Source organism: Vulpes lagopus, chromosome 10 (assembly GCF_018345385.1).
Source record: "Vulpes lagopus strain Blue_001 chromosome 10, ASM1834538v1, whole genome shotgun sequence".
Lineage (NCBI taxonomy): Eukaryota > Metazoa > Chordata > Mammalia > Carnivora > Canidae > Vulpes > Vulpes lagopus.
This window is the reverse complement of record NC_054833.1, coordinates 79226173-79249328: the sequence shown is the minus strand read 5'-3', so window position 1 is coordinate 79249328 and position 23156 is coordinate 79226173. Positions and strand designations below refer to the sequence as shown.

Here is a 23156-nt window from a genome sequence, read left to right as displayed (position 1 = left end):
AAGAATTTTAATTACAGTATGTCTTGGTGTAGATCTGCTTTTGTTGAGGGTTCTCGTGCCTCCTAGATGTGGCTATTTCCTTCCTCAGATTAGAGAAGTTTTCAGCTATTCTTCAAATAAATTCTCTACCCCCATTTCTCTGTTCTTCTGCAACTCCTATATTATGAATGTTATTATGTCTGATGGAGTCACTAAGTTCCCTTAGTTTGCTCTTGTTTTGCATAATTTTTTAGCTCAATTACTTTCCCCTACTCTGTCTTCTAGGTTATTAATTCATTCTTCTGTTTCTTTCAGCCTATTCATTCCATCAAGCATATTTCTCATTTCAGTTATTGAACCCTTTATATTAAGTGTCTCACTGATGTCCTCCACTCTTTTCTCAAGTCCTGTGAGTATCCTTACGATCATTTAAAAAAATATATATTTTATTTATTTGAGACAGTGAGAGAGCATAAGCAGAGGGAGAAACAGGCTTCCCGTTGAGCAAGGAGCCTGATGCAGGGCTCAATTCCAGGACCCTGGGCTCATTACCTGAGCCAAAGGCAGATGCTTAACTTACTGAGCCACCCAGGCACCCCTGGTCATTGCTTTAAATTCTCCATCAGGCATGTTACTTGTATCTCTTTTGCTTAGATTCCTAGCCATGGCTTGTCCTGTTCTTTGATTTGGGACAAATTCTCCTGTCTTCTCATTTTGTCTAAGTCTCTATGCCTGTTTCTGTGTTAGTAAAGTCAGCTACTCTCCTGTTCTTGAGGGTAATGGCTTTATGAAGAAGTCCTATAGTGCTCTGTAATGTAGTATCCCCTGTTCCCAGGGCCTGGCACTTCTGGGAGTATCTCCAATGTGTGCTGGTTTATCCTTCAGGCAAGTTGTCTACAGAAGCTCTCTTTGCCTGCTGTGGGCAGTGGCTCTGGCTTGAATATGGTGTGCTTTTAACGAGGTGTGTTCTAGTCTGCTTGCAAAATGAGGACAGTCACAGTTGCCACTGAAACCAAGGCCTCACAAACTCCCAGGTTGTAAGAAGCAGTGTTGACAGATGCTTGCACTGGTCTTCTAGGGTTTGAGGCCTGCTGCCTTGGGACTGAGGTAAGCAGAATAGGAAAAGTAGTTCTTCCGGAGCTTGGGGAGGTGGGACTTGGTGTAAGCAAGTTAGGTAGTGAGTATTAAGCTGTGCTGGTTCCTGCAGGTGGATCTGTGCTTATGCTAAGGGATGGGGGCAGAAAAGGGCACCTGTCAGTTCCTTTATTTCTCAAGGGGTCTCTCCCTGAACGCTATCTCTCTGGGACTTGGAGGTAAGCAACTAACCCTCCTACCATGTGCTCCAGTGGCTCTTCAGATGGCTGTTTCTACCCCTGTATGTCCTCTGCACTCTCACAGAGCCAAGCACAGTGACCTTTAAAACTCCAGGCTTTAAGCTCCACTGAATTTGGCCCCTCTCACATTCTAAGCCAATTGCTATGAGCATTCATTTTCCCTGCATGCTCCTATGTGTTAGTCTGTCTCTTGCCCTTCTTGACAATCATGGCTCCTTTCCCACCACAGTGGCCATGACAAGCTGTGTTTCCGCACTTCCTGCCTTTGATATGTGACCACTTCTCTACCTTTAGTTGTGGAATTTGTTCTGCCAGTGTTCAGATAAATTTCTGGAGCATTTAGTGTGATTTGATAGTTACATGGTCATATTTGTGGGATGAAGTGAGCCTAGAATCCTCCTATTCTGCTGCCATATTCCCCTTTCCTCTATGAATACTTCTGATGCTTGGCCTTTATTGGATGAGTGCCACTTGAAACATGAAAAAGGAGATAAAAGAACCTAGAAGCTTCACACATAGTCTCACAGCAAACCTGAAGAGTCTCTTGCCTCTAGGAAACAAACTGAGTGATGAGCATTAAGGAGGACATGTGATGTAATGAGAACTGGGTATTATATGCAACTGCTAAATCACTGAACTCTACCTCTGAAACTAATACTTCATTATGTGTTAATTGAATTTAAATAAAAATTTTTTAAAAGTCTGATAAAGAATGGGGCCGTGGGACAAATTCTATCACACCTTTGAAGGCTAAAGAACAAAGGGGCCCCCTGTGTCACAGTCAGTTAAGCATCCAACTCTTGGTTTCAGCTCAGGTTGTGATCTTGAGATTGTGAGATGGAGTCCGCTGGAAATAAAAACAATGGAGTGAAATTGTTCAGTTTTTAGGTGTTGAAGAAGCTGACAATTTTTAAAACAGCTGTATACCTATATAGAATTTTTTTCATGGACAGGCAGTGCACATCATGTAAAAAACAAAATGTTATTTACAGCTTCATTTTATTTTTCTTTAATTCTATTTAATAGGTGTTCAGGCATAGAATTATTTTTCTTTGGGCAATAGGATGTTTTAAACAGTATATATATTATTTAAATTGTGTTAAATAGATTTAGGCTCTTCCTTCAAGAATAAATTACTTTTCAGCATCCTATTCCCACAAGAAGCCAATATGGAACAGCATTTGTCTGATTTGAGTTTTTTGATTAAAAGGAGGACACTTATACCTTGATGTTTTAAAGACTGAGCCATAATTATGTTTTAAGGTTATACCTTAAATTTGAGTATTTAAAAGACCTTGGTTACAGTACTTACTTTTCAGAAGTAAATTATACCCAATTTAAATGCACAACATCTTCTAGAAATTATAAACACTCATGTACTAATATTAGAAGCAGACTAACCATCTGCACAGCTGTCTAGGTACCAGAAGGCATGATTTTTAACTTTGGCTATGGCTTATTAAATAAATGCTCAAATGCTAACACACACGGTTTCACACTCTCTTGAGCCAGCAGTGAAATAGATACTGACATGGACATTGAAAGATAACCATTGAGTAAAACCAACATCTAAATGTGGAGGAGTTTTTCTCTTCTCAGTATTCATAGATCCCACCATCCCATTTGACATGTGACCTGAAACTGAGGTGAGGAAGGGCTGAGGTCTCAGGCTAGTCTTTTCTAGCGCAGCCCCTGCCATGGAGCTTGATCTTCCTAAGGTGACCAGCCTTGATGCCTGAAAAAACAGAAACATAGAGGCCAGCGGAGCAGCGGGTGGCAGATTTCTTAACTAGTTTGATAGTTAAGCTCTGTAGAAACCTATGATAAGATACTTAGGAGACACAAGAATTAAGTCTCATTCAAAGTAATCCTTAAAACTTCCTGAATTTAAATAAATGCAGGAGTCTTTGAGACAAACGTGCACAACAGTGTATAAAGTATTTAGAATTCATGATTTGAAGTATAAAATCAAACTACTTACTTGAAATCTAGGTGTTCAATTAGTACATATCCATCTGTAGAAACAAAAATCACTGGTCTGAAAAGTTATAAACAGTGACTGAAATTTTATCGGTAATAAGCCATAACTTATTGTTTATAACATAAGTTATTGCTTATGGGCAAATAACTTACATTTGCCTTTGGAATTGCGACAGATCACTAGATTTTCTTCAGTGGTATCAATGACTTGCAGTTCTTCTCCAGGGGTTATTGGCAAATAGAATATTCCATTTCTTGAATTACTGGAACATGCCACTGCTGTGTTGATGACAGTAATCTCTTTGTCATACTGAAATAAGAAATTACTAATCAGACTGTGCAGTTTTTATTCTAACAAAATTAATGGAAGGACATAATATAGTAACCTCAAACTGAAGATCCAGATATTAAGTAACATCTAAAGGAAGAGGAAAATACTGGTAAAATGCCACTCTTACATTTAGTTTGGTACTGTCATTTTTTCAAAGTGTTTTCACACTTCTTACCTAATTGTCTTTGAATGAATTCCAGTGGATGAGACATCTGTAACATGGGTATAAATTAAGTTCCATGGATGGTATTTTAGCTGTTGCAGTAATAAAGTTACCACTAAACTCAGAAAAGTAAGAGGGAAATAGAAAACCTCTTCGTGGAGTGCTTTAGAGTTTATAATGTTCTAACATACCTAGCATTTCTAGTACTCTAGTACTAACATACCTAGCATTTCTAGTACTCTTTCTACCCCTCCTCTCTCTCTGGGCTTATATAGTAAGTATAAGTAGTATAAGTAGTAAGTATAAGTAATATAAGTAGTAGGTTTGGAGGGGGGGAGCAGTTCCCACTCTCCTATGGTCAAAGACAGGCATTTGTGAAAAAACTGATGAGAAATTTAATTTATAGCCTCAAGGGAAGTTTTTTCTGTGTGATAAACTAGCCAGCCTATACATTTTTACCTTCTAATGTATTGATATCTCTTGACCCAGAAAAAGTTCCAGAATACTTGGCTTATATTTATAGACACCTAGTTAACTAAATTAGGATGGCCAGACATCTCCTTCCACTCAGGATAGCCTGCTTATTATACCTAGTATCTGTATTTATACATACTTAGAATTAGGTATGCCTCCTCCCACTCTCAGAAGTGTGCTGAATTCAGATGATAAAGTATATCACTCTATACCAAATGGGATCTGATCCACAAGATAGATTTTTCTTTTGTCTAACAAAGTAATAGCTTCCTCGCTGATTTCTTACCATTTTCCAGGCCATTGTTCACTATGAATACAGTGATTTCTTAAAATGAAAATCTGATCAGGTCACTTTCTTTTTGTCAAGTTCTAAAGATTCTTCATTACTTTCATGATAAGATCCACATTTCTCAGCTTGACATTCAAGGTCCTTTGCATACTGTCATTTCCCATGCTTTTATTTCTCTCCCAATAATGAAGCCACATCAAGCTACCTGATGATCCTGATTACACCAGGTACCTTTTATATTTACAAGCCTCTGCTCATATGGTTTCCTCTGCCTGAAATAATTTTTTCTCTAACCACTTCACATGGAGATTTCACAACTACCATGTATGTTTTTCTGTTTAACTGCACTTTGTGTATACTCCTATTACAGCATTTTATACATAGTATCTTATAAAATGAAAGTGGAAGACAGTTTTATTCATCCTTGTATTCTCAAAGCCTAGCGCAAACGAGGTACTAATCATTTGTGATGTGAGCTGAATAAAAATTACTGATACGGCATAGTTTTTCTAATGATATATAAGGAAAATCCACCACAGATAGTAAGGAAGAATGGAACCATACACATGAAATATGAGACAGTGACAAAGTGAGAGAAGTCCTAGAGGGAATATAGGGTCTTTTCAGCAAGTAATTGTTATACTGTTGTTTTCATTTCTTTTCTTTTTTTCTTTTCTTTTGTTTTATTTATTCATGAGAGACAGAGATTTTGTTTATTTATTCATGAGAGACAGAGAGAGAAAGAGTCAGAGACACAGGCAGAGGGGGAAGCAGGCTCCATGCAGGGAGCCTGATGTGGGACTCGATCCTGGGTCTCCAGGATCACACCCTGGGCTGAAGGTGGCGCTAAACTGCTGAGCCACCTGGGCTGCCTAACACTATTGTTTTTCAATTAACCTAATATCACAGTTGCAGTAAGTAATAATATTATGATTTCTAGATATAATAAGTCCTTATCAGCTTTGGTCCAAAACAAGAGTTATTAATGATTATGAGGGATTTGTGTATATTCTTTTTTAGTTAAATCCAAAAACATTCTTGGACATTTACAAAGGTAATTTTATTCTGCTCTACACTTGGATATAAAAGTAAGACAACCGTGTTCTCTAAGAGCTCATAATATTATTGGTAAACACATAATTGCAATAATGTTAATGCTTTTGATAGGCTCAGATATAGAGGTATACTGAGGAAGGGTAATTTCCTTAATGAGGTCATTCTTCCTGGAGGAGAAGAGATGCCTTGACTGGGTGTTGATAAATGAATGAAAGCTAGTCAGATGGGGAAAAGTAGCAAGAGTATCACCAGACAGGTAGGGCAGACCAAGTAAATGCCTAGAGGAAGGGAATAAATAGCAGCAGGACAGGGACTGAAGTGCATGTTCATTGAAGGGACAGAACTATAAGTAGTTTGTTGCCAAAGTAAGGTGAAGAATGGCAGGAAATAAAACCTGAAAGATAAGCAGAAGTCATAACATGAAGAACTTTATATGTCACGTGAAGAAACACAATCTTTATCCATTCGATAATAGGGAATAGTAGCGACTTGGACAAATTTCATAAGCAGGATGCCCACATTCTGTCTCTCATCCAGTATCTGGGACCTGGGAGCTATTCAGTATGTTTCTCAATTTCTCTTTATGAAATTATAAGGCAGGACTGTTTGAACCTTGGAATTAAGGAAATACTCCTTAATGGATTCATAATGACAGAAGAAGTCAAGGAGGTTCAGATACTGCTTCTTTCATTCACTCATTCAGTTGTTCATTTATCTAATTATTCATTTACTCACTGAACACTGTGGGTCCAGATATATTGGGAGCTGGGGAGCAAACTTGAATGAGACAAAAATTTTTACTTAGGACTTGAGTTCAGTGGAGAATACACACACAGGCTGTGTTATAACTCATCAGTGTTAGAAAAGATACGTGTGTAACAGATAAAATGTGCTAAGTTCCTTTCTTAGGAAGAGTGGGTGACATTTGAACAGAGCCTTAAGAATAACTAAGGCGTTTTTCCAGGCAGAGAGGATAGCCTGTATAAAGGCAGGATAAGATAGAAATGCATCAGGAAAAAAACAATCATCTGTTTAGTCATGGGTCCTATCTATTCCAGAGGCCAGAGGTACAACACTCTTGTAGGATCTTTAGTACTATTAAAAGTTAGGAATTTCTGTTTTTAATTTTAACCTTCAGAGGAGAACCTACCTCAAATTGTTCTCTAAAACGTTTTTCTTCTTTTTCCATTCTCATCTTTTCTAAGTTTTGCTTCTTAGTTCTAAAGAAATTCCTAAGAGATAAAGTGGCAAGAAATATGCAAGTCAGGTTAAATGTACCATAATAAAACTCAAGTTTCCAAATCTATAAACTCATTCTACTTCACAATATTTTGGAGAAAATCATACATATATAATCCTATATAGATGTCTTTGTAGATAATTATATAGATACACACATACTTCCATTAGAGCAAAGTGTAATATTCAGACCAACTCAACAGCAATTTACTCATGAGAGACACACAGAGAAGCAGAGACACAGGCAGAGGGAGAAAAGCAGGCTCCATGCAGGGAGCCTGACATGGGACTCGATCCCGGGTCTCCAGGATCACGCCCCGGACTGAAGGCGGCGCTAAACCGCTGAGCCACCCAGGCTGCCCTATTATTCTCACTTTATAGATAAGGAACCTGACAAATTTAATGACTTGCCTAAAGTCACACAGCTAGTAAGAGGTATATATTTCAGTAGATAAGCTGTAATTAAGTATATGTGTGCGCCTACCTTTCTGATTCTTCAGCATCTTTTCTCCCTTTTTTTTCCTTTGCCATCAAAAACTTGGGCTTCCAGGTTTTTAGTTTATCTTCATCACTGAGGAGAAAGATATTTTGAGCAAGTGAATATGAACTAAGACATTTATGAAAACATCAGTACTATCTAGATAGTTTGTTTTACAGAAAATGTAAAAACATCCTCTAGAAGTATATTTGGATAATCTATGTCAAGACCAGAATGTAAATATCTTAAGCTTTGCAAGCCATACCATCTTTGTAGTAACTACTACACTCTGCTGTTGTGACTGTATTTACAAAAACAAATGGCCAGCTGTTTTGACCCACAGGCCATCATTTTTTGACCTCTGATGTGTGGCGATCCAAATTTGAAACCAGAAGTAAGAAATCAGCTTGCTTATAATCATATTTCCCTTCCTGAGCCTCAGTTTCTATGACTTTAAAATATAAATAATATTAACCATTACTTTGAGAGAAGACAAATCTCATGTTTAGCGTTAGTAGAAAGAGATGCAGGGAGGAGCTGGGGAAGATGTCAGAGTAGGAAAACCCTAAGCTCATTTCATCACATGGATACAACTAGATAACAGATAAGTGTAAATAACCCAGAACTTGATCTGATGACTGGCAGACAGACTCTTCATAGCTAAATGTAGAGAAAAGGCCATACTGAAGAAGGTAGGAAGGGCAGAGTCACTGTGGGGAGCTAAACAGACACTTAGAACTATACATAGGAGGGAGGGATGCTGTGGGCATGGAAAGGAAAGAAATAGACGCCTCAGGCATAGGGAAGATCAACCACCTCTCATAACATTTGGCTTTAAAAACCAGAGAGGGGCCAAATTTCATGAGTTCTTATCAGTGAGGTTTAACACCTGGAACTTTAAAAATCAGCAGGTTCAAGTCTGGGAGAGTCAAGAGGACCAGAGGAAGTTGAGTCCTTGTTTAAAGGGAGAGCACAACAAGCCCCTCCAAAGAGATACAGCCTAGAAGCAGCAGTTTGAAAAATGCCTGGGGCATGCAGGAGGGAGAGTTGTTTACTAATAGAACAGGCACTGGAGGGACAGGGATCTTCCCCAGAAACAAAGGAGCAGGCAGGCACTATTTCCTCCCCTGCCTCCCAGCCTTGACACCTATGCAAACCAGTGCTGTGAACACTTCACCTAGCTTGCTGCCACCGTTCACCTGCCCCAATCACTTCTGTGGGTCTGCTCCCTCCAGCCTTGCCTACCTTAGTCTGGAGGTTGCAGGTCCACTCCTGAAGTGCCTGGTTGGGGAGACTTGCTGGCACTGCACCCACCCTTGCCTTCCTTCTGTGAACCTACCCCTCCAGTGCACTAAACCCGTGCTACAAACCTGGCAGTGTGCAAGCAGCCCCAACAGGGGGCAGCATGACTGCTAAGTGACTCCTGTTCTAGGAGAGGGAAAGATAATCATACATGGGGTCAGACTGTGGCTCTAGCAGTGGCCTGGGGGCAGACATCTGGTCTGACTGCATGCCTCACCCACCAATGAAAGCTGCTCAGGGGACAACACAGGGAAACTACCCTGCAGTTCAGTGCTACTGCATCTCTAACAAACTCCTGGTTTGAGTCATCTCAAACCCAAGGCACCTCCAGAGTGGCTCACTAGTAACACAGGGACCAAAGTCTGCCTACAACAGGTAGAGAACCATTGCAGATGACTGGACTGAAGGAAAATGTGGCTCAGACATAATAGCAAGACACAGCACACCCAGGAGAGACCCCAGAAGCACCAGGTTCTGATGAACAGCAGACACTACACTGTAGGACACTATAGGACTTCTTCATAAAGCCACTACTTTCAAAGCAGGAGATGTAGATGACTTTTCTAACACATAAAATCACAAAGAGACAACATAGGAGACAGAGGAATATGTCCAAAGTGAAAGAACAGGACAAAATTGTAGCAACAGACCTAAGCAAAATGGAGATAAGTAATACATACAATAGAGAATTGAAAATAATAGTCATAAAGATACTGGACTTGAGAAGACTGAAAGACCTCAGTGAGACCCTTTATAAAGAGACAGAAAACATAAAAAAACCTGAGATGAAGAACTTAATAACTGAAATTAAAAATACACTAGATGGAGGGTTACCTGGATGGCTCAGTTGGTTAAGCATCTGACTCTTGGTTTTGGCTCGGGTCATGATCGCATGAGTCATGAGATCAAGCCTCACATCAAGTTCTATGCTCAGCGTGGAGTCTATCTACCTAAGATTCTCTGCCCCTCCCCTGGCTCATGTGCATGTTCTTTCTCTTTCTCAAATAAATAAAATATTTAAAAAAAATACACCAGATGGAATAAAGGATAGACAAGAGGAAGCAGAGTAACTGATCAGAGATCTGGAGGACAAAGTAATGTGAAATAAGCTAAAGAGGAGGGGAAAAATGAAAACAGACTTAGGGAATTTACTGACACCATCATGTAACATTCATTGTGTAGGGATCCCAGAAGAATAGAAAGAAAAGAGGGCAGAAAATGTATTTGAAGAAATAATAGCTGAAAACTTGTAGAAACGGGGAGGAAACACATTCAGATCCAGAAGGTACAGCAAGTTTCCAACAAAGTCACCCCAAGGAGGTCCACACCAAGACACATAGCAATTAAAATGGCAAAAAGTAGTGATGAGAGAATGTTAAAAGCAGCAAGAGAAAAGAAAACAGTTACATACAAGGGAGACTCCATAAGGCTATCAACTGATCTTTTCAGCAGAAATTTCGTAGGCCAGAAAGAAATGAGATGATATATTCGAAGTACTGAAAGAAAAACAAAAACAAAACCCTGCCACCAAGAATATTCTATGCAACAAGACTCATTTAGCATAGAAGGAGAGAGAAAGAATTTCCCAGATAAATAAAAGTTAAAGGAATTCAAGACCACTAAACCAATCTTATTAAAGGGGACTCTGAGTGGAAAGCAAAGACCATAAATAGAAGTAGGAAAAGTAGGAAGCACAAAAGCAGTAAAAATATCTATAAAAATCTGTCAAGGGATTCACAAAATAAGAGACTGTAAGATATGACCCATATACCTAAAATGTGAGGATGAGAGGAGTAAAGAATGAGTTCAAACTTAAGCAATTATCAACTTAGAATAGACTGCCATATGCAGGAGATGTTATATATAAACCTAATGGTAACCATAAATAAAAAACTAGTAATAGATATGCAAAGAACAAAGAGAAAGGAATCTATATCACTAAATAAAAGCCAGCAAACTGTGACAGGAGAGAGCAAGAAGGCGAAACCTCCAAAACCAACCATAAAACAAGTAATAAAATGGTAATAAATACATACCTATAAAAATTGCTTTGAATGTAAATGGACTAAATATTCCAATCAAAAGACACAGAGTAATAGAATGGATAAAAAAAAAATAAGACTCATCTATATGCTGCCAACAAAAGACTTAAACCTAAAGATGCCTGCAGATTGATGGTAAAGGAATGGAAAAGCATTCATCATGCAAATAGAAGTGAAAAGAAAGCCAGGTAAGCAATGCTTTTATCAGACAAAATAGACTTTAAAACAAAGACTGTAACAAGACAAAAGGAAGGACATTATATAACCATAAAGGGAATGACCCAACAAAAAGATATAACAATTGTAACTATTCATGCATCCAACATGTGAGCACCCCAAATACATAAAACAGCTAATAACAAACCTAAAGAAAGTAACTGATAGTAATACAAGAGTAGAGGACTGTAACACCCCACTTACATCAAAGGACAAATCAGCTAAATAGAAAATCAACAAGGACACTGTGGCTTTGAATGATACATTGGACCAGATGGACCTTACAGATACATTCAGAACATTCTATCCTAAAACACGAAATACAATTCTTTTCAAGTGCACATGGAACATTCTCTAGAATAGGTCACATATTAGGCCACAAAACAAGTCTCAATTCAAAAATATTGAAGGCATACCATGCATCTTTTCTGATCATGACACCATGAAACTAGAAATCAACCACAAGAAAACAATCTGGAAAGAACACAAATATATGAGGTTAAACAACATGCTGCTAAATAATGAATGGTTCAACCGCTAAGAAATCAAAGAGGAAACGAAAAGATACAGGGAGAGAAATGAAAATGAAAACACAATGTCCAAAATCTTTGGGATGCAGCAAAAGCTGTTCTAAGAGGGAAGTTTATAGCAACACAGGCCTACCTTAATAAGCAAGAAAAATCTCAAGCAATCTAACATTACACTTAAGGGAGCTAGAAGAAAAAGAACAAAGAAAACTCCTAACCAGTAGAAGGAAGAAGATAATAAAGATCAGAACAGAAATAAACAATGTAGAAATTAAAAATAGAACAGATCAAAAAAAAAAAAAAAAATAGAACAGATCAATGAAACCAGGAGCTGCTTCTTTTAAAAGACTAATGTAATTGATAACTTTTAGCTAGACTCATAAAAAAGAGAAGACTCAAATAAAATCAGAAATAAAAAAGGAAAAATTACACCACAGAAATTCAAAGGATTATAAGAAAATATGAAAACTTATACATCAACAAATTGGAAAAGCTAAAAAAAAAAAAAAAGGATAAATTCCTAGAAACATATAATCTACCAAAACTGAATCAGGAAAAAATAGAAAATTTGAGCAGACTGATTACCAGCAATGAAATTGGATCAGTGATAAAAAAAAAAAAAAACAACTAAAAAAACCGAAACTCTCAACAAAGAAAAGCCCAGGACCAGATAGCTTCCACAAGTGAATTCTATCAAACATTCAAAGAGTTAATACCTATTCTTCTCAAGCTATTCCAAAAAATAGAAGAGGAAGAAAAGCTTCTACATTCATTCTATGAGGCCAGCATTACCCTTATTCCAAAACCACATAAAGATACTACTGAGGGGATCCCTGGGTGGCTCAGTGGTTTACTGCCTGCCTTTGGCCTGGGGTGCGATCTTGGAGTCCAGGGATCGAGTCCTGCATCGGGCTCCCGGCATGGAGCCTACTTCTCCCTCCTCCTGTGTCTCTGCCTCTCTCTCTCTATATAATAAATAAATAAATAAATAAATAAATAAATAAATAAATAAATAAATAAATAAATAAACAAACAAACAAACAAACAATCTTTAAAAAAAGACCATTTTATTAAAAAAAAAAAGACACTACTGAAAAAGAGAACTACAGGCCAATATCTCTGATGAGCATAGATGCAAAAATCCTCAACAAAATATTAGCCAAATCCAACAAACATTAAAAAAATCACTCACCATGATCAAGTGGAATTTGTTCCTGGGATGCAAGTATGGCTCAATATTCACAAATCAATCAACATGATATGTTACATCAATAAGAGAAAGGTAAGAACCATACAATCATTTTAATAGATGCAGAAAAAAACATCCAAATTGTTAAGGAAAAAGTGAAACTTTCCTTATTTGCAGATGACCGGATTCTCTATATAGAAAACCCCAAAAGACTCCACCAAAAAACTACTAGAACTGATAAAAGAATTCAGTAGGGTTGCAGAATACAAAATCAATATACAGAAATCTGTTACATCTCTATACACTAATAATGAAGCAGAAGAAAGAGAAATGAAGAAAGCAATCCCATTTATAATTGCACAAAAATAATAAAATATCTAGGATAAACTTAACCAAGGAGATGAAAGACCTGTAGTTAGAGACCTACAAACACTGATGAAAGAAACTGAAAATGACACAAACAAATGGAAAGATATTCCATGCTCATGGGCTGGCATAACCAATATAGTTAAAATGTCCATATTACCCAAAATAACTTAGAAATGTAATGCATTCCCTATCAAAATATCAACAGTATTTTTCATAGAGCTAGAACAAACACTGCTAAACCTTGTATGAATCACAAAAGACCCTGAATAGCCAAAGCAATCTTTAAAAAGATGAACAAAAGATGAACAAAGCTGGAGATATCACAATCTCAGATTTCAAGATAAACTACCAAGCCATATAGGAATCAAAACAGTATGATAGTGGCACAAAATAGACACAAAGATCAATGGAACATAATAGAAAATCCAGAAATAAGTTCACAATTATATGGTCAATTAATCTTTGATAAGAAAGAAAGAATATGCAATGGGAAAAAGTTTATTCAACAAATGGTGCTGGGAAAACTGGAGAGCTACATGCAAAAGAATGAAACTTTCATTCATGCTCAACATCACTCATCATCAGGGAAATGCAAACCAAAACCACAATGAAATACCACCTCACACCTTTTGGAATGACAAAATTTACAAACACAAGAAAACAAGTGTTTGTTCAAGATGTGGAGAAAAAGGACCTTTAGGCACTGTTAGTGGGAATACAAACTGGTGCAGCCACTGTGTAAAACAGTATGGAGATTCCCCCCAAAATTAAAAATAAAATTACCATATGATCCACTAATTCCACTACTGGGTATTTAGCCCCCAAATTGAAAACAATAATTCAGAAAAGATATATACACCCCTATGTTTATTGCAGCATTATTTACAATAGCCAAGATGTGGAAGCAGCCCAAGTGTCCATCAATAGATGAATGGATAAAGAAGTGGTATATAACAACAGCAGAAAAGAAGTGGTGTATACACACACATGCATATTTGCATATGAACACACATACATATTCACACAATGGATTATTACTTAGCCATTCTAAGTTCCTTCAGAACATCTTTCCAAGAACTTTTATTTATTTATTTATTTTTTAGTAGTACAGAGAGTTTAATCAATGCCAAGGTTACACACCTAATAAGTGCAGTCGAATTTGAAACCTGACAGTGTTTTCTAACTTATTTTTTAAAATTTTATTTAAATCCAATTAATTTATGTATAATGTATTATTGGCTTTGGAAGCAGAGGTCAGTGATTCATCAGTCTTATGTAATACCCAGTGCTCATTACATCATAGCTCTCCTTAATGTTCATCACCCAGTTACCCCATTCCCCACCTCCTGCCCCTCCAGCAACCCAGTTTCGTATAATTAAGAGTCTTTTACAGTTTGTCTCCATCTCTGATTTCTTGTTTTATTTTTTCCTCCCTTCTCCTATGATCCAGTTTTGTTTCTTAAATTCCCCCATATAAGTGAGATCGTATGATAATTTTCTTTCTCGGACTGACTCATTTCACGTAGCATAATATCCTCTAGTTCCATCTACATCATTGCAAATGGCAAGACTTCATTTTTTTGATGACTGAGTAATATATGTGGTATATATATGTATAATATTATATTATATATTATTATAATATAATATAAAGGTATACCGCTTTTTAAAAGATTTTATCTATTTGAGAGAGAGAGAGAGAGAGAGAGAGACAGGCAGAGATAGTGACAGAGAGCAGGAGCAAGGAAGACAGGGAGAAGCAGGCTCCCTGCCGAGCAGGGAGTCCAATGTGGGGCTTGATCCCAGGACTCTGAGATCATGACCTGAGCCGAAGGCAGACACTTAACCCACTGAGCCACCCAGGTGCCCCCATACCACATCTTCTTTATCCATTCATCTATTGATGGACATCTGGCCTCTTTCCATAGTTTGGCTATTGTGGACATTGTCACTATAAATATAGGGGTGCAGGTGTCCCTTTTGATCACTACGTTTGTATATTTGGAGTAAATAGCCAGTAGTGCAATTACTGGGTTGTAGGGTAGCTCTATTTTCAACTTTTTGAGGAACCTCCATATTGTTTTCCAGAGTGCTGACCAACTTGCATTCCCACCAACAATGTATGAGGGTTTCCCTTTCTCTGAATCCTCACCAACATTTGTTTCCTGTCTTGTTAATTTTAGTCATTCTGACTGGTATGAGGTGGTATCTCATTGTAGTTTTGATTTATATTTCCCTGATGCCCAGTGATGTTGAACATTTTTTCAAGTGTCTGTTGGCCATTTGTATGTCTTCTTTGAAGAAATATCTTCATATCTTCTGCCTGTTTCTTGACTAGATTTTTTGGGTTTTGGGTGTTGAGTTTGATAAGTTCTTTGTAGATTTTGGATACTAGTCCTTTATTTGTGGTGTCATTTGCAAATATCTTCTCCCATACTGTAGGTTGTCTTTTGGTTTTGTTGACTATTTCCTTTGCTGTGCAAAAGCTTTTTATCTTGATGTCCCAACAGTTCATTTTTGCCCTTGTTTCCCTTGCTTTTGAGACATATCTGGTAAGAAGTTGCTGCAGCCAAAGTCACAAAGTTTGCTGCCTGTGTTCTCCTCTAGGATTTTGATGGATTCCTGTCTCACATTTAGGCCTTTCATCCATTTTGAGTCTATTTTGTGTATGGTATGAGGAAATGACCCAGTTTCATTGGTCTGAGTGTGGCTGTCCAATTGTCCCAACACCATTTGTTGAAGAGACTGCCTTTTTTCCATTGGATATTTTTTCCTGCTTTGTCAAAGATGAGTTGACCATAGAGTTGAAGGTTCATTTCTGGGTTCTCTATTCTGTTCCATTGATCTATGGGGGTTTTTTGTGTGTGTGCCAGTACCATATTGTTTTGATGATTACAGCTTTGTAATAGAGTTTGAAATCTGGAATTGTGATGCCACCAGTTTTGGTTTTCTTTTTCAACATTCCTTTGGCTAATCGGGGTCTTTTCTGGTTCTCTGAAATAAGTTGATGGTATTTTAAAAAAAGATTTATTTGAGAGAGAGACAGAGATAGTGACAGAGAGCACAGCAGGGAGGAGAGGGAGAAAGCAGGCTCCCTGCTTGACACAGGGCCCAATCTCAGGACCTCGGCAGACGCTTAACCAACTGAGCCACCCATGTGCCCCAATTCCCATTGAGTTGCATTGAATGTATAGATTGTTCTAGGTAGCATAGACATTTTAACAATATTTGTTCTTCCAATCCATGAGCATAGAATGTTTTTCCAGTTCTTTGTATCTTCCTCAATTTCTTTTATGTGTGTTCTATAGTTTTCTCAGTACAGATCCTTTGCCTCTTTGGTTAAGTTTATACCTAGGCATCTTGTGGTTTTGGGTGCAATTGTAAATGGGATTGACTCTTTAATTTCTCTTTCTTCTGTCTCATTGTTAGTGTATAGAAATGCAACTGATTTCTGTGCATTGATTTTATATCCTGCCACTTTGCTGAATTCCTATATGAGTTCTAGCAATTTTGAGGTAGAGTCTTTTGAGTTTTCCATATAGAGTATCATGTCATCTGTGAAGAGTGAGAGTTTGACTTCTTTGCCAATTTGAATGCCTTTTATATAATATTGTTTTGTCTGATTGCTGAGGTTAGGACTTCTAGGACTATGTTGAACAACAGTGGTGAGAGTGGACATCGCTGCCATGTTCCTGACCTTAGGTGGAAAGCTCTCAGTTTCTCCCCATTGAGAACGATATTGGCTGTGGGCTTTTCATAGATGGCTCTTATGATATTGAGGTATGTTCTCTCTATCCCTACACTGTGAAGAGTTTTAGTCAAGAAAGAATGCTGTACTTTGTCAAGTGCTTTTTCTTTATCCATTCATCTGCATCTATTGAGAGGATCATGTGCTTCTTGTCCTTTCTCTTATCAACATAGTATATCAAACTGATTGATTGGCAAATGTTGAACCAGGCTTGCAGCCAGGAATAAAATCCACCTGGTCATGGTGAATAATCCTTAATGTACTGTTGGGTCCTATTGGCTAGTATCTTGGTGAGATTTTTTGGCATCCACGTTCATCAGGGATATTGGTCTGTAATTCTCCTTTTTGGTGGGGTCTTTGTTTTGTTTTGGGATCAAAGTAATGCTGGCCTCATAGAAAGCGTTTGGAAGTTTTCTCTCCATTTCTATTTTTTGAAACAACTTCAGAAGAATAGGTATTAATTCTTCTTTAAATGGTTGGTACAATTCCCCTGGGAAGCCATCTATCCCTGGACTTTTGCTTGTTGGGAGGTTTTTGATTACTGCTTCAATTTCTTTGCTGGTTATGGGTCTGTTCAGATTTTCTATTTCTTCCTGCTTCAGTTTTGGTAGTTTATACGTCCCTAGGAATGCATCCAGATTGCCTAATGTGTTGGCATATAGTTGCTTACAATATGTTCTTATAATTGTTTGTATTTCTTTGGTGTTGGTTGTGATCTCTCCTCTTTCATTCATGATTTTATTTATTTGGCTCCTTTATCTTTTATTTTTGATAAGTCTGACCAAGAGTTTATCATTCTTATTAATTCTTTCAAAGAACTAGCTCTTAGTTTTGTTGATCTGTTCTACTGTTCTTTTGGTTTTTATTTCATTGATTTCTGCTCTAGTCTTTATTATTTCTCTTCTCCTGCTGGATGTAGGCTTTATTTGCTGTTCTTTCTCCAGCTCCTCTAGGTATAAGGTTAAGTTGTATATTTGAAACCTCTCTTGTTTTTTGAGAAAGGCTTGTATAGCTATATACTTCCCTCTTAGGACTGCCTTTGCTGCATCCCAAAGCTTTTGAATAGTTGTGCTTTCATTTTCATTTGTTTCCATGAATTTTAAAAATTCTTTATAATTTCCTGGTTGACCCAATTCTTTTTTTTTTTTTTAGTAGGATGCCCTTTATCCTCCATGTATTTGAGTTCTTTCCAAATTTCCTCTTGTGATTGAGGTCCAGTTTCAAAGAATTGTGGTTTGAAAATATGCAGGAAATGATCTCAATCTTTTGGTACCAGTTGGGACCTGATTTGTGACCCTAAATGAATCAAAGATGAGTAGAAGGGACCTTTATTTCTGGCCATTTAGTTGAAAGAGAAGGGACAGATAACAAGCGGCCAGAGAGGGGGAATCAAGTTCCAGATGGTTTCTTGCTATATCATAGTTATTTCATCTTTGAGAACATAGGCTCTGTCAGGCAGTGCTTGCTATCCCCCATGTTGCCTTGTACTTAAGAGGTTATTAAATAACTGTGTGTGCATTGAAATGAGTTTCAAGTTTCTAGATTCAAAGATATGGAACAGATTGCAAAGCTCCAGTGATTTCTGAATCACCTAATACTGTTAGATAATCTAGGTTATTCCTTGTTTTCCTTTCTTATTTGGGGGAGAGATATCACAAGCTGACTTTTCATCCAGTCTCTAAGGCTCTGAAGAGGTGGCCTTCTTACTATATTTAACAAAGCTTTGGAAAAATGGGTTACATATCAGTAAGGATGACCAACGAGGCAAAAGGACTTACCTTGGCTCTTTTTCATTTACATCCACATTATCATAGATACTAACTTCCTGAGACCTAAGTTCTGGGGTCAAGACAAGATCAAAATAGTTCATTATTAGGTACAGTTTATACACTCCCTCACTTTCCAAGTTATCCATAAAACCCAGTTATCCAAGTGCATTCCCATGTCTGTTTTATCAAAACCTGATCATAGAACACAAGCTGGAAGTATCAAAGAACAAAAAGAATCTCCATTTGGGAAGAAATTCCAGTGAGAGATTAAAAAGTAGTGGAATGCCCTAGTATTTCAAACACAGATATATATATATATTTATTTATATATATATTTATATATAAATTAATATCTATCTATATAGATATCTATATAGGTAGATATAGATATAAATTTAATTTCATGCAGATTTTCAGAAAATATGAGTTATTGAAAGGATCATTTTTAGAGTAGGTTCCCACCATCCCTGAAGTGGACAAAGATGTTCTACTTCTAGAATAGTAAGTGGGCTTTTCCTAATTCCTGGGAAAAAGACAGTGTTAAGTAGAATATTCATGTTGATTTTTTTTCCATTATTTTTATTTCAAAACTGGCAACTGTTCTTCTACACTAATTCACATAAAATTGCATCTTAGTGCATAATCATAATTAGACATTTTTAGTTTAGGATATTTACATTCCTTGGTACTCTACATGGAATTCCATAATTTTTTTAAGAGGTGGGAAAAGGGTAGAGGGAGAGCAAGGGAGAGAATCTTAAGTTCCACACCTAGTTGTGGAGCCCAACATAGGGCTCTATATCACAACATTGAGATCATGACTTGAGCTAAAATCAAGAGTCAGATACTTCACTGACTATACCATCTAGGTGCCCCAGAATTCCATATTTAAGTGATTCACCACTTTAAATGAGTTTGAGACCTTCTGATATAATTATCCATAATTCATATTGGATTATTCATAAATTTGGGTGGGAGTACAATGCATGCCTTTTCTAAGTTGGCTTTTTGGATTTTTACATAGACCTAAGGAACTTTTGGGAGACTTGTGATTTTACCAGGTTTATTTACAGAACCTTCGTTTGTTATTTAGTAGAGCAAACGCTTATTTCTGGAATATAATATATTTGAATTGCCTAATAAGAGTAAACTCATGACTAGAGCTCACAAACAAAAACCGACAAGCGACAACGGCCCCCTTTTATTGACAGATTCAACTCACTGAACATGTACTGAGATTATATTATACATCAGGCAATATGCTAATTTGTGCACTACTGTTTTTATAGCAAAGAATATTTCAATGACCCATCCTTGATACAATTAGTATGTGTATTGCAACGTGATCTTGTCCAATTTATTATGTCTTAATTAACAGTGATTTGGCGTCAAATCCTTCAAGAGGCTGTGTGATATAATGTAAAATGCACAAGCTCTGTAATCAGGGAGACTTGGTACAAATCCCAGACCACTAAAGTATGGATGTGGGTCTTAGAGCCTCCCTAAAAAGATATCTATTTTTCTGGGAATTTAAAAGAACTGGTATACAGTAGGCACTTAAGAAATATTACTCATCTTCCCCAAAGTAGGTGATACTGTTGTGTAAAATACCTTGATTTTTATATATCAATTTTTCATTAAATGTGGAATGAAGGAAGGATTACTACTTCTCCTTCCTTGTCCCTGAATATGCTAATGTTGAGTAGTTTTGTATCAGCAATTAGTAAATGTCACTTACCTAAATCAGGCAGCGAAATTGAAAATGCACTGTTGATTGACAAAAGACACAAAAGGGTTAAGGAAAAAAAACAGGTTCAGAAAGATTAGTTGACTCATCTCAAGTAACACATTGATGACCAGGTTTCTTGATGCAAATGTGCTTTGTTCTGATTAACCTTCTCCTCACTTCCATACCACCATTTAAAAATGAGCTTATGTATCCCCAGGGACCACCCATTACCCACCCCTGCCCCTTTCCTAACTAGACAACCTCAGGCTCTGCCCTTGTCCATCCACAAGATCCTATTTCCACCTTTTAGCCTTCCAAGATGTCCATCAAATACAGGTATGCCTCGTTTTATTGCACATTGTTTTTTTGCACTTCACACATACTGTGTTTTTATTTATATATATATAAAATTTATATTTTATATATATATACACACATATATATATAGAAGGTTTATGACAACTCTACATCAAGCAAATCTATCAGTACTATTTTTTCCAACAGGATTTTCTTACTTTGTGTCGCTGTGTCATATTTTGGTAATTCTCACAATATTTCAAACTTTTCTGCTCTTATATTTGTTATGATGACCTGTGATCACTGATTATGACTCACTAAAGCTTAGATGATGGTTAGCATTTTTTTGGCAATAGATTACTTTTTAATTAAGGTATGTACATTTTTTAAAACATGGTTCACACTTAATAGACCCTAGTATAGAGTATATATAACTTTTATATGAACTGAAAAACCAAAAAATTTGATTCAATATATTGTAACATTTGCTTTATTGTAGTCGTCTAGAACCCAACCTATAATAAATATCTTTTTACAATATATTTTTTAATTAAAGTTCAATTTACCAACATATAGTATAACACCCAGTGCTCATCCCATCAAGTGCCCTCCTCAGTGCCCATCACCCAGTTATGCCATCCACCTGCCCGCCTCCCCTTTCACTACCCTTTGTTCATTTCCTAGAGTTAGGAGTCTCTCATGTTTTGTCATCCTCTCTAATTTTTCCCACTCATTATCTTTGAGATGCACCTGGACATCCACTGTGTGATGAATATGGTGAAAGAGAACTACCCTCTGCAGATACAGAATCCTGCCTATGTATATGGTTAAGCTAAAAGGATATCTTGCGAGCAAAAGTTCCAGGCCAGAGGGAAATGGAAGATAGCAAATTGCTAAGTGAGAGAGGACATTTGGCCCAGGTAGACTGTTTGGTTACACAGTTAAAGAGATGGAAGGAAGTATAGTCTGGCAGGAAAAAAATTCTGTATTTTAAGCAATTAATTTAAGTTCAGTCCTACAGGTATTAGGGGAACACTCATCATGGGCCAGGGCCAAGTGCTAGGTATACAAAATGATCAGAAAAAGTGTCTACCCTGAAGTAGCTTAGTGTTTGGTGAGGGAGATCAAAAATAAATTGGTACAACACATAATAAACATAATAAAGTATTGTCCAAAGAAACAGCACTTTTGGGAAAATCAGCTAACCTTTATGCAAACCTTGGTTTCTTCATTTCTAAAGAATACCAGCTATATCTTACAGGGTGAGTATTAGAGCTGGATGCAGCATACCTTGCTGGATGTGCCTGGAAAAGGAGCTGAGGACTTACTCACTGTCCCTGCTGTCAATAACTGTATGACCAGACTGGCTTCTGCCAGAATAGAGAAGCAATACAAGCAGTACAAGGCCCCTGGAGTCAGAGACACCTGAATCTAACTCTTAGTTCTGCTACTTATCCACTTACCCTGTGCAAGTCACATATTTTACAAAGCGTTAATTTTTCATCTGGGAAATAGGAAAGATTCCATCTCATGGGGTATTGTGACAACTGGAGGGAGAACACATGTGATGCACTTCACCCTCCTTGTCTTCAGTGCCTTGGTTGCACACACCTTTGGCCTCTCCACTCCAGGGTTCCTTGCTCAACGAAGCCTTTCTTAACACTGGCTCCTTTCTTCTCTTTTAATTGGGTCAGGGTGATGGTGGCTCCTATTGAAACTAGAAACTGAGGCTACAAAAAAATCTAGAATGGTATTTCCTTCTTCTAGGTCATTTATTCATCTAATAGCCATTTATTGAGTACCTATCATGTCCTATGCTCTTTTCTTTATGTTGGAGATATAGCAATGGACAAAACAGTCAATATCCCTGCCCTCATGGATTCTAGTAGGGTGAAGCAGACAAAACAAGGAAATTTATGTTCTGTCATGTGAGAAGAAAAGTGCAATTAAAAAGAGCAGAGCAAGATAAGGGAGCAGGAAAGCTGAAGGTGAAGGTTGGCTTGCCATTTTTCAGAAGATGGTCAGGGAAGGGTTCACTGATAAGGTGACTTGAGTAGAACCCTGAAGGGAGAGAATGAGTAACATGTTTATCTGAGTAAGAGTATTCTGGGAAAGGGAAGAGCAAATGCAGAGACCTTCCGGCAGAGGTGTGCTTGGTCCTTTAAAGAAAAGAGAGGAACTCAGTGCATCTGGAATAGAGGAGTGAGAATGGGTTTAACATCTAATTCCCATGCAAAATTTATAGCACAGCTACGGCTGGTGGCATTTAATTATTGGTTTATTTATATCTAAATCAGGCCATTTAATGAGTATTCTAATAGATAGTGTGTGTGTCTGAGAGGAAGAGAGGATAGAGAGCCTTACTCCTTTTTTTGCTTTGTTTCATTTTGTTTTTAGAAGACCCTTACTCTTTTTAAATGCCACATTCCCATGGTTGCAACTTCCCTCTGAAGGTAATAATCAACTAGGAGTTGGTGTTCAAGAGAGGAACCCTCAATCAAAAGGCTCAACAAAAAGTAATAAAATTCCATCCTGTCTGGTTATATCTAAATGTTATTAACTGAGAAATTAAGGCAGAGAGATTTGCCAAAACTTACGGGAAAAAATCTTAACAGATCCTCCTAAAGATGAAACATCTTTCTCTG

General features: G+C 37.3%; 1 protein-coding gene across 3 annotated transcripts in view; it reads right to left on the bottom strand.

Moving 5' to 3' along the window:
• Positions 1–502: 502 nt before the first annotated feature.
• Positions 503–23156, bottom strand: part of FYB2 (FYN binding protein 2) — a 121008-nt gene continuing 98354 nt past the window's right edge. For all 3 annotated transcript variants that reach the window (XM_041772392.1, XM_041772393.1, XM_041772394.1), the window contains 7 exons: positions 20224–20252; positions 18495–18555; positions 7330–7416; positions 6757–6838; positions 3447–3603; positions 3295–3328; positions 503–3048 (listed from right to left, as the gene is read on the bottom strand). In XM_041772392.1, the coding sequence (XP_041628326.1) occupies positions 3027–3048; positions 3295–3328; positions 3447–3603; positions 6757–6838; positions 7330–7416; positions 18495–18555; positions 20224–20252 (472 nt within the window). In that variant the 3' untranslated portion in view covers positions 503–3026. The remainder of the gene's footprint in view (positions 3049–3294; positions 3329–3446; positions 3604–6756; positions 6839–7329; positions 7417–18494; positions 18556–20223; positions 20253–23156) is intronic.